This window comes from Leptonotus elevatus, chromosome 5, assembly GCF_054856555.1.
Source record: "Leptonotus elevatus isolate MCC_2025b chromosome 5, RoL_Lele_1.0, whole genome shotgun sequence".
NCBI classification, from domain to species: Eukaryota; Metazoa; Chordata; class Actinopteri; order Syngnathiformes; family Syngnathidae; genus Leptonotus; species Leptonotus elevatus.
The window spans coordinates 6,118,205-6,130,987 of NC_141243.1; the positions used below are offsets into that span (position 1 = coordinate 6,118,205).

Here is a 12,783-nt window from a genome sequence, read left to right on the forward strand (position 1 = left end):
CGAACATTGTTCAGCCTTTTAACCTTTTTGACAGTGCTATTTTTCAACTTTTATTCTTCTGTGGTGTTTTTTTGCTCCAGTCAAGTTTGGTCCACTACTATCCCTCTCCCGCCTTTCACATGTTGGCAGAATTACATTACTACCGTCATGCTTCGACTCTGTTTCCTGAGAACATGCACCCATATAAAGTGCTTAGTTGGCTATTTAGGTCCATTCACTGGCCCTTTATGTCGCAATAAAACAGCATCTGGGCTTGTCCAGACACTATCAGGTAACAACAGGTGGCTGCTTTACTGCCTCCGCTCGTTCACACTGTAGGAACAGCTACTGAAACAAATGCCACTAGATAGATTGCACTACTTGGTAATTGGAAATTGAAATGCTGGAGCAGCTGCGTTGTCACATATCTTGTTGTGCTGGAGATATGTTTCGATTTGATGCCACGGGGTGAGAAGAATTGACGAAATGCGGAAGTAGAAATGTAATGGAAAGTTGGGCTGTCACTATCAAATAGACTTTCCACGAGAAATAATTTTCAGCCAATCACCGATCAGCGATCAACAAGTTTGAAAAAAATAGCCAATTCGATCAGATGATGGTGCAATATATTTATTTAAAAAATGCTTATATTTATTAGGGCTGGGTATCGATTCTAATGTCCTCAATCGATTACATTTTAATTCACGAGTTCAGTTCGATTCAATTAAAAAAAATTATGATTCGATTCGATTCACTTCAGTTCAATCCAATATTGATTCATTATGGAACATCAATTCTTCTTAGATGTCAAGGACATGATGAAAACTCCACAAATATTACATTTTAATAATAAATTAAATATTGCAGAGGTAGCAACTGGTCAAATAATTTAGTTTATTAAGAACGTAACACGTGTTGTACACAAACTTTGACATCACCAAGAAAGATATTAAAATATTTTCAGAATTCTTATTCAATAATTGTAAATATAAACTAAAAAGATTCTGTAGTGTCTTAAAGTGCAATAGGTCAGGTCTTCCATAAATGTAAGAAAATACTTTTAAAATTAATGTAAACAGTACATTTCAAGAAAACAGTAAGATACACAAAAATTGTACTTTAAAATTCTATTTTCTTAAGAATTGAAGGGGAATAAAAATAAATATTTTTAAAAATCGATTCATGGTTTTATGAATCGATATTGGGCTCGAAAAGGAAAATCGATTCAATATCAATGATTCGATTTTTTTAAACCAAGCCCCTAATATTTACTCGACAGTCGACCGCCACCATTTATGGGGGACTGGCCCGGCCCACGAATATAAAAAAACAGCGCAAAAGAAATGCATGGAGGAAAAAAAAAGAAAAGATAAACATTAAATATAACGTGTGTGCCAATCAATGACGTTATTGATCGATTTGGGGCATAAAAGGCAAAATATCGTCTGATCCCCATCCGGCTTGATGACACTTACCAATCTTTTAGAAACATACTCAGTTACTGGCATGGTAAATGTTTTCCAAAGTAAAAGCATAGTCTGCAAATGTCATATTTTGATTAAAACATAAAATATGAATCAGTCTGCTTTCATAAATATCTACAGAAAACAAAAAATAATTACTGGTAAGCAGGTAAAATCTGAGGATTTGGACTCTTACTCGATGACTAAAATAGTTGTTGATTAATTGTGTAATCAATTAGTTGTTAAAATTAGCGATTCTTTTTGGCACCGCTAAATGTAAGATTTCAAGAGTGGCCAAATCCTGTGACGTGAGTTGTAAGTTGATGCCTTAAAGCCACACTCCAGCAATATAAAGGTTAGTAGGCTAAGATGTGGTAATTTGCATGGTCTGATTTGGTAATCTATTTGGTGGTGGTGGGGGGGGGGGGGGGGGCGTACTCAGGAGGTTTGTAGTGGTAATTGTAAAGCCCTTTGACCAAGCAATTTGATATCTGGAAATGATTTTGCCCTGAGGATATTCTGTATGCTGAATTTACTTGGAAAATCCCCACATCCATCCACATATTCTGCTTATTTGGGGTTGTAAGTTCAAGTTGCCAGCAAAAGGGTAAAAAAAAAAAAAACAACCAAAAAAACGACACACACACGAGGTGCAGATGGTCAAATTCGCCGTCCCAGCAATCAGTCAGCCAGCATGCCAGTTGGCTGACGAGGATACGTGAGCGTTACATCCCCTCCGCGGTTGTGAAGTTGCAAGGCTGAAAAGGTGCCGGGCACTGATTGAAGAAATGCGCTAAGCAACCTTCAATCTTTCTTCCTTCACAGAATCTTCTTCCTGTCTGTGTACCGTCACTACATTCGCTCTCCCTTTCAAGGAAAAAATACAAATATATAGCATTTGAAAAGCGGCAGATTATACATTGGGAAATACATCATACACTTTGCTATTGAAATGAGGTCCGGCAGCAGCTCCCTGCCATTTTGGTGCCAAAGTGATAATTCCCTCCCCAGGCCGGGCGGGCGTGCTCTCTGTGCTCGCAGGGGGCTGGGATGGCCGGATAGCAAAGGCTACAATTTACCAACTCTGGCTTCATACATTTTGATCTATTGCTCCCTTCAACTGTTAGCATTTCATTTGAGCTGCAGGGAAGTTTAAAGGGGGGGTGTTTTCCTCTTTCTTCGCCTACATCTCTCCCCGCCGCGCTCGCCGTCCATCGATTGATGCTTCTCCTGCATGTTTTTGCCTTCATCCTGACAAATAGTCTCTCTCTCCCGCTGCTACTCGATCACCTGGTTAAGTGCAGAACAAATTCAAGACCTAACAAATTTGTCTTTTACGTTCGATGGCGGCCTTTTTTTTTTCTTTCTCATTGTGCACTGGCCGCAGCTTCAGACTGTTTGACTGGCTTTGAAAAGGATGTAAATGAGGCCCCATTTTACGTGCGCGGGGACGAGGGAGAGTGAAACGAAGAGAGTGAAAAAAGATTGATAAATGTGCCAAAGTCTCATTTTAATTGAACTTGAAGCACATGTTGCAAGTATGCGCAATTCATCCCAGATGTTTACGCCAGCCATGTGCGCCACAAGGCAGCTATTAGCTGGATAACCTTTGCTCCAAAGGCTAAATGGGGTATTACATGGCCAAAAATTGGAGCACCTGTTTTTCATTGTGCCGAAGACCCCTTGCAGGCTTTTTTTTTTTAGTTGCCTTGGATCACCAAATGTGTTTTGACTGAAGAGATTGCAGCGGAAACATGAGTCCATCTAGAGTCTCATTTATAAAGGACACTCACTTGTTATAGTCAGAGCAGACTGGTACACTGGATATAAAAAGTCTACACACACCTGTTCAAATGGCAGGACTTGAGGATTTGAGACCAAGATAAACAATATCTAGGGATGTTTGATACCACTTTTTTTCCAGACCAATACAAATATGAGTACTCAACTCTTGAGTAGTCACTGATACCAATACGCGGAAGTAGTTTTGATATACAACATTAACTCATTTGCTCCCAAAAATTTACAAATATGTCTTTGGAACACTTAAAACATTTAAAATAGAACATATTTATACGAAAAATCCCCCGGAAAAAAAAAAAGACTAATCATTTTAACTCATTCACTCCCAGTCTTTTCACTGAAGCAGCGGCTGTTTTACTAGATTTTGACTGATTTTGCAAGGCCCACAGAATATTGTGTTCTATAACAACATGGAACCACCCAAAAAAGATTAAAGTTGTTATTTTCCATCAGGGGAAAAAAAGTATATTTGTATCTGTTTTAGTTTTGCAGCAATTAGCATTAGAATATAGCTAAATGCCATCATTATTCACAACACTGTTTAAAACTGTGGGGGGAAAAGCTCTTTGCAATGTGGCCCTGGTTGATCTTGTATATTCTGCTGCCACCTGCTGGCCGTTTTTGTAATAACTACCATCTTCTGTATGCTCTAACATAAGAAAAACATAACAAAAACATATAAATACGTCTTTGGGAGCATGGTAATATTTGAATTTGAATGCAATTGGGTAATTTTGAACACAGCTACATCACGTTTACAAGACCACATTATTTTAATTACAATTTTTTTTTTTTCCTTTAGAAAAAATCTTGAAAGAAAAATCAAATAATTTCTACATATTATTGGCAGAAAAAGCCTTGAAAATTATGTGGTCCCACTTCTTTTTTTTTTTTTTCAAGTCACAGAAACCAATCATTTCAACATGGGTATGATAGCTCTTTGAGTTAGTTTTTATCCTTAGTACATTAAATAATACATACATTTTTAGCTTGGTCTGTTTTTGAATATGCATGTATATTGTCCCTAAAAAGTTGTTCATTTTTCAGATAGTAGTCCAAGACAGAAGTACAACACACCGTAGCCAATGTTGTGAAAAAGATCCATATCTCCTAACACTGTCACCATGAATAATGGAAACAATGACAGCATGACATGACACCCAATGTTAGAGTTGTTTGTCAATAGCTGAAGGCACAAAGGGCAACCTTTATCTGTTTGTACTCCCTTTGGCGAGACAAATTCTTCAGCATCTCGAATGTAAAGGATGGTCAGGATCCAAAACAACACTGTGCGTCTTTTTTCGCAGCAGTCAACAACAGCAGCAAATTATTCTTGTTTTCTTTGCACCATTTATGAGTAGGAAAGATGCTGGTCGCGATAAAACATTTGTCTGCGGGCCCTACAGAGTGCAGTCGTGTTTCTACCTGAGGGCGCTGTCACCTGCAGGTGCAGCACGGGTTTGGGCATTTGTGTTAATGTGCTCAAGAGTGTGTGTGTGTAAGTGAAACAGAGAACACGAGAGATAGCAAGAGAGAGAGAGAGAGAGGAGATTACCCTCACACGGTTGACTGGTCACTGAAGCGCCCTGTGCTCCGCTCAGCTAGGCTCCGCTAGCCTCAGGAGGACTTGACACAGATAAGATACACACTGCAATCATGTCCCGCTCACGGGCTTACTGCTCACTGCTCGCCTTGTCTCTCTTTCTCCATGTCTATCTCGCCGTATCACCCCCCCCCCCCCCACACACACACACACGCCACATGATGCATCCAGATTTCGCCTTCGCACCTTCATGTCCAGGATTGATATTGATCAATATTGATCACTGTAATCTAATACATAGAACATTCTGCCACAATTCGATAAATGCATGCACGTATAATATTTTGTAGAAAATATTATACACGTACATAAAAATCAAAGGATGCGAGGGCAGCTTTGACATTCAGTCAATCATGCAATTGGATTTTTTTTTTTAACTGTTACAGGGAGTCCTCAAGTTCCTTTCCTACGCTGGCGATGTAACCCGAATTTCGACTTAAGTCGGATTTCACCGTTAAAGTCGATATTTACATCAAAATACTTTGTGCAGTAATGAAAAAATATATATATTTGCAAGACCCGGAAGAGCCAGAACCAATATTTCATGTTTCTGCAAGCAACAACACAACTTTAAATAACTTTAAAATGGCGTGATTACTTTGAATTAATGAAAAAGAAGGTGCTACGGACGAGGCACAGGCGCCGTAAAGTCGCAACGACATAGGCCGCGTACGACGTAACACGAGGACTCCTTGTACAAATTACAATATAATAAAAACATTATTATTATTATTTTTTTCAAACTGCTAACTTTCTATAAGGCAAATACTTATTTTACAAGATTACGGGGTGATCGAGACCGCCTCTCCACTGACCAGCACCCAAATCACATCTTAAAAACCAAAACATGGACCAACCTGTTTTAAGCATAAACATTATCATTAATTAATTTAGAAAAGCTCTACAGTATACACAGCACATTTATTATTATTAAATGTAATTTTTCATATATGCTGCGGGCCGCTTAAAATTGATCAGTGGGCCACAAATGGCCCCCGGGCCATCATTTGGAAACGAGTGCTATACATGGATAACTAAAATTCATAGCGCTCATTCAGTAGAATCCAGCTTGGTTGAATCCTTATCAAGTAAACAAGTGGAAAAGCTTTTGTAGAGTGTCACATTCGAGTTTGTTTGTCCATCTGTTTGTTAGTTTTAGTAGACTGCTACCCGGTTCATGGAGGATGTTGAACAGACAGAGGGTGCCTTTATGATCCTGGGGGGGTGGCGGGGCAGTTCCGTTAATGCCACGGGGACTCAAATGGTGAAAATAAATTCCTCTCTGCACCTTTTATCTCAATCCTCACCAGGATGCAGTGGTTTCTTTCTTTGCCTCTGCTCCACACCTCCTCAAAGTTGGATGGAAATACACCAGTTGTCGTAATAATTCTAAATGAATCTGTGATGTTTATTCTTACTGTCAAATGTATGCACTTTATACAATGTGCAGGTGATTCTACTGTAAAATTCACTTTATCACTTTGACAGGCTTGTTTGCTAGGCTCCCCTTTAATCATATGGTGTTTTTATCAGCCGCCCCCCTACCCCCGTGTGGAATACTGTAACTATGTAACATTGACTATTATCAAATCTGTCTTATCTATAAATACACTATACAGTATATACAGTCTATGTCTTTATCTACTTCGTCCTACAGGCTTCATTGAAAAAAACAAAACATATGCTGCCCTTTGGGTGCCCCATTTGAAAATAAATATTTAAAGAAAAAAAAAAGGCGGAGAAGGAATCCAAACGCATTTCAAAACAACAGGTGGCAATGTGACCTGGATCATTATCGCCAATTAGAATCCCAAATAAAGTTCCAGAAAAGACACACTGACTCCCTGGTCTATCAAGGAAAAGGGCAAAACAAAAACATGCTTAGTGGAGTTACTTTCAAAATCTGACGTTTGAATTTATGACTCCGGAAAAAAAACAAAAAAACACTGCCATATTTAAATTAGATTACTTGAAAATAAGAATGGACTTTTGGGGCTAATGTTGCTTGCTATGCTTGTGTAACCGTCATATAGATGTAGACAGAAATTGACTTCAGATTCTTTGCATTTAATTAACTCATTCACTGCCATTGACGGTTATAGACCTCAAATATAAATGTTAACTATTTCTATTAGTTTAACATTTTTTTCCACTTTTGTTAACAAGAGTATGAAAACCTAGAATTTTTATTGTACATTTAGAACAGATATACAATTTATAAACATTTTTTCTAGGTTTTCATACTCTTGTTAACAAAAGTGGAAAAAATGTTAAACTAATAGAAATAGTTCAAATGAATTTTTGACGTCAGTAGCCGTCAATGGCAGTAAATGAGTTAAGATTTGTTGTCATTGGATGGCATCCACTGATCATTTTGCTGTGATCTTGTAACAAGGGAGTCCTATCTTGTCTCTAATTTGATATACAAGAAGTCACGACACTTGAGGAAAAACAACCAATCACACACAGACCAATAGAGGGGGGCTGGGTTGGGAAACTACATTTACAAAGACAAGTTTTGAAAAATAATCAACCTGTTTTTAGCATGGCATAGTTAGCTAAAGCTAAATGAGGATTGTATGTTTTATTTTCTTAATTTAAAAAAAGTTTGTTAGGTGAAGCTGGGTTATCTTCTGCAGGACCCGACACTCCACCCTCAGTCACGGCACTACGCGATCGTTCAGACAGCAACATGGCATCATGTAATTGCGCTAAAGAGAGCACTGGGAATTATATCACCCTTCTATGAAAAAAAAATGTGACTGAAATGTTCTTGGGAGGCTATTGAGCTTGCAGTGCAGCAGGGTTGTCCTCAGGTATCAAGGGGGTCTCTGCCGGCATAATGGGAGTCTGCATTCTTTTCTTCTCTGCGCCTGTGAAGGATGAAAAGCGTTCCGCTGTAAAAGATGCTATTGACTTTTCCGCTTCGTTTTTCCCATCCCATCCGAGTTTTTTTTTTTCTTTGACGTTCTGCAGAGACACTGGTTGGAACTGCATTTTAATCATGTTTGGGTAATGGAGAAAGAAGCAGTGGAAGCGGGGAGGAGGGTGAAAGGTGTGAAGGAGCATTGTCTTTCTATGCAAACTATATGGCATTGTTTATTTGTTTGCTACTCCCCTTTGTCACACACATACATGAGATGCATCATCTCTCACCATCTCGATTCCCCCCAGACACACTCACGGCTTTGTCTTTTTTCTCTCATTTTCATACGCCAACTACTCCTTTTAGTTTGCAGACTTGGTTAACTAAGATCAACATTTAATGTGTAACTTTTTGTGTTCTTTATTTGTGCGTCCACTCGTGATGAAGTATAAGTGGGTCGATCCACTGTGAGGTGCCTTTCAGGCTCCCCGCATTTCACCAACACAAAGTTGAGATTTTCACGTGAACTTCTTTATTTTATTAAGTCGATGTTATGCTGTTAGAAATGCATGTTAGTCAAGCTCCCACACTTTTTAATTTTTTTTATTTTAACTGCAAGACAATGTACATAAAAACAGGGAAATATAGATGCAAGCTTGCTGACAGTGTGGACAATGACAGGGTGGACATGTGTTTAGTTGTGTGTGTATGTGTATATACACACACACACACACACACACACACACACACACACACACACACACACACACACACACACACACACACACACACACACACACAAAAATTACCACTTAATGAACATGCGGTTGGCCTTCATTCAACCACATGATTCAGTTTGCAAGTTGACTGCATACTATTTAAAAAAAAGTATTTAACTTTGCTCGAGAGGTTTTTATATCAATTGATATATGACACCATGACAGCGTGGACGACATTCAACTACAAATATACCTTCTTTTTTTTCAGTTATAGAGTCCATTGAAAAAGACAAAATGCTCGCATGACACTGAAAACATTAGAAGGTTCCTTAAAGGTGACAGAGTGGTCAATGACAGGATGGACATTATTATTATTATTTTTTAATAACTAATGTTAGCATTTAATGAGCATGTGGTTGACCTTCACTCAGCAACATAATTCAATTAGCAATTTGACTGCATGCTGTTTAACAAGTGTATTTGAAATATCTTAAAGATTTTTATAGATTGATTGTGGGAGGATTTTATAACAATTGATATTTCACTATGACAGAGTGGACAACATTCATCTACAAACATACGTCTTTATACCCTATTATCCACCTCCATTGAAAAAAGACAAAACGCTGGTAGTAATATCACTGATGTTTACAGGGTTTCTTAAAGGTGCAGGTACCACATTATGACAGGGTGGACAGGGACACATACACATGCAAAGTATTAAAAAATGATTATGAAAATACATGATCAAAATGACTTGTGAACAACAAAACCAAGTTGTTTTTTCATTTAGTATAACATGTAACAATTAGTTTAAAATGAAAGAAACACATTTTAGGAGACTTACCGTTGCACTGGTATGTTTGAAAATGTTTAGCCACTTTAATAATACCTCGGATTTTCACTAATCTTCTATATTTTCATGATGCTTCTAAAGGCACCAGTATTTGCAGTAAAATCAATGAAACTAACCTTGCTCTATTATAAGACAGTTTTCAAACCTACAACCATAACTTTCCACTCTCATTTCTTTGAGTACTGTAGAAATGGCAAATCTGATTGTAATCTATCCACAAGGACCCAAAACCAGAGGCCGGTGATGACAGCCGTGATAAAAACCGTATCCTTGAAGATATGTTGGCTTCCTGGCACTTTGAGTGGATGCTAGCAATGGTGGTAAGTGGGCATGCGTGTGGTTACTCCACTGTCCGCTACTGACTCCTGATGGCGTGTGTCACTGTCGTCTTGGGTTTACCGGCACTGCCTTTAAGCCTGCCTTCCTGTCTTGTCGGGTTCTCTGTACCTGTCCCCTGTCTGCGTCACGGTTGACGACCAACCCACTTGCACGTTCTGCACTTAACCAAGTCTCACTTTGGGGTCTCCACTCTTGCCTGTTCTTTAGGCTGATGGAGGGCACTAATGGGGCCTCTAGCATGTCAGTCTGCTCCTGTCTTTTTATATTGCTTCCCTGTAGTACTGCAAGGTGACAGCTGTAGATTGAAGTGTGACTGTGTTAACTATGCTCTGCCAGTGGGACTGCAAGGCTGTGGGGTATTTAAGGGTGACTTTGGGAGTAACTCAAGCTACCAGCTGTAATTTCTGCCTTTGAAGAGGACACAGCGCACCACTTATTGATACACGTCAGTACAGTCGAGCCTAATCTGACATGCACGCCACTGTAGCCCAAAAATACAATTCTATACTGAACTGAACAACGTGAACGGTCAAACCTTTGCCTCACTGCTTAACATGACTCGACTATGGGTTGAACTAAAGACTTTTGTAGTCAACTATAATGTGAGGAAAGTCGAGTTGAAGTTGATTTATTGATTATATTTAGTGTTGTAGGCCAGACCCCGTCAACCAAGACCAAGACATTATAGGGGTCCTTTAACCGCTGCACTTATTTCTCTCCAACGAGCTGGCCAGTCCGAACTTGTGTTCTCTAGCATAGCATTAGCCAGGCTCTGAAATGTTTCACTTTCTATTCACTTTAGCTGTTATTGTATTTGAGGATAGACTCACATTTTTGTGAGAGACTGTGGTACTAGTCTCCTTTTTGGTAGCCTAGCAGTGCTCGGAATAGCCAAAGCCAGTACCGCTAACTGCTATTCTTATTCACAAGTAGCTTTTTTTCCCCATACACTCGACATTTCACTTCCCCATTGAGCAAAATATTCTGGTGATGACAGATGTCTAATCCAGGTCAAGAAAGCAAAAACCCTGCCACAGTTTGGCTTTAGCCACAAGTGCTTCTACTCAACAGGGGAGCTTGTACTCCCGGGGAGCTCGTTTACCTGCCGGTTGTGTAGAAGCACCTGCTGCTAAAGCCAAACTATGGCACAGTTTTTACTTAGTGGACCAGGATTTGACACCTCTGACTATAAATTGGTCGACTGGAAGACACGAGAATAGCATTGAGTCAACGCCAAGCTTTAAATGTCGGTTCAACCCACACTACTCACTATTTGTGTTTTTCTGTTAGCAAAATCAGGTGCTACAAGTAGTAGTACATGGTTGCCGACCAAATATGATATGGATGATAGTAACTACTACTGGTCACACATGCTGCATGTTGTTAGCTTCCTCTGTTGCTGTGCCTTAGCAATGATGCTACTTTTGACGCTAATTTGTTGCTGTTAGCTTCCCCTGTTTCTACTTGTGATGCTAATATTCTTGCTGCATTTAGTCTTTTCTTGAAAAAGCAACTACCACATGCCGTGAAGCATTTAAAGAAGACCCTCATGCCCCTCTGTTTTTGTATGTCTCATACCCGCTAATGCTTTCATTGGGGCATGGTTTTCAGTTTTCCAGCGGTGTTTTGTTGAAGTGGAAAACCACTGTGTCATTTTTTTAAAAATGTCTCACAAATGAGAACAGGTGGGCAAAAGTTAATTAAGAACCCACAAGCTAAACTTCCACGGGCTTATACTCCCTTAGTACCCGAAGCATATGTAGGCAGGTGCCGAGGCATTTGAGTGATTTAACCATGCTTGTAAGCGATTTTTCTTAAATAGTTGCCAGAGAAACAAAAATATTCCACATTGCACAGAAAATCCCAATGCTCGTTATATCTTATGCTGCGATATTTTACTCCACGGCTGTTATTGTTCTGAGAGCGGCTGAACCAACTGCACTTTTCCACTGATGAACTATGCATCAAAGCGCTAGAAAAGGCATTCGCCGCACTGTAGGTGAGGAGTTCCTGTGTGCTCTCATGCACCCAAAGTAACTTCTGGAGTGTATTGTCACCGAATAGGATGTTGACGCTGGCGCGCGTTCATTCCCAGCCGCCTCTCATTGGACAGAATGTGGAGCACAACACTTGACAGCAGTGTCGTCTGGATTTGAAAGTCAGACGTGTTAGCAGGCAGCCGCCACCTTTTCTTTTAACAAGAGCCATAAATCAATAATGAGCACAGAAGATGCATATTTTATTTACTTTTTTGAAGATGTGATCCCTTCACTTCACACCAGTGCACTTTTACTCTTCTTTTTTATTTATTTATTTATATATTTATTTATTACCCAAACAACATTTAAAAAATAAATAATAAAATCATCAAATAAGCAAATGAAAAAGTTAATGTTAAAGTTTTTTGGGGTTGTTTTAGAAGAAAACCAAAGTCAGCCAAATGGGACTTACAATGACGACGACTGTTAATTTAACTTTTCTGATTCTTTTTTTAACTGAAGGTAATGAAAGCAACAATTCTCTTGTGTATTTTTCAGATGTACCTAACATTTTTTTGTTAGTTTTTGACAAGGTTTTAAAATATAGGTTTTAAAATCATAATTTCAATAACATTTAGTTTATGACAAGAAATGACTGCTGTCATAATAAAAATAAATAAAATAATTTAACTTAGACATAATACATGTATAAAGTACCCTGTTTCTGATACTGAAATGATACTGTGGAGGAAAAAAAAAACATCAGTAAAAGTGGTGGAATCATAAATGGCAAAACAAGCATCTTCAAATTCTTTCTAGTTTTATTAATTGCATTCAATATTAGGCAATATTGGTGCAATATTGGTGCAAATAATTAAAAACTTTGATGTAATCATTCTATGTGTATTAATAAAGCCCTGCAGAGACCCAATGATGGCTTCACAGTTATGGATGGACAAAGAAAGATGACGCGGCACCGCAAAACCAGGCCAAGAGAGGACAAGAGTAATGTTGTCCCATCCATCACACTCAGCCAGGCTGCATGCGGGGAAGGGCAGGCAAAGGAGACCACAGTAGCAGGGGAGCAGAAGTGAGGCAGGGTGGGGGGGAAAAGCGGGCAAGGTGGGTTGCACTTTGGGTTCGGGTCTACGAAAGTGAGAAAGCGGAACAAGCAAG

General features: G+C 39.1%; 1 protein-coding gene across 6 annotated transcripts in view; it reads left to right on the forward strand.

Moving 5' to 3' along the window:
- Nucleotides 1–12,783, forward strand: part of mctp1a (multiple C2 domains, transmembrane 1a) — a 98,794-nt gene that overhangs the window by 68,865 nt on the left and 17,146 nt on the right. The window contains exon 18 of one of the 6 annotated variants that reach the window (XM_086076150.1): nucleotides 9,511–9,609. The exons of the other annotated variants lie outside the window; for them this stretch is intronic. Coding sequence (XP_085932276.1) covers nucleotides 9,511–9,609 — 99 coding nt within the window. The remainder of the gene's footprint in view (nucleotides 1–9,510; nucleotides 9,610–12,783) is intronic. 6 annotated transcript variants of the gene reach the window in all.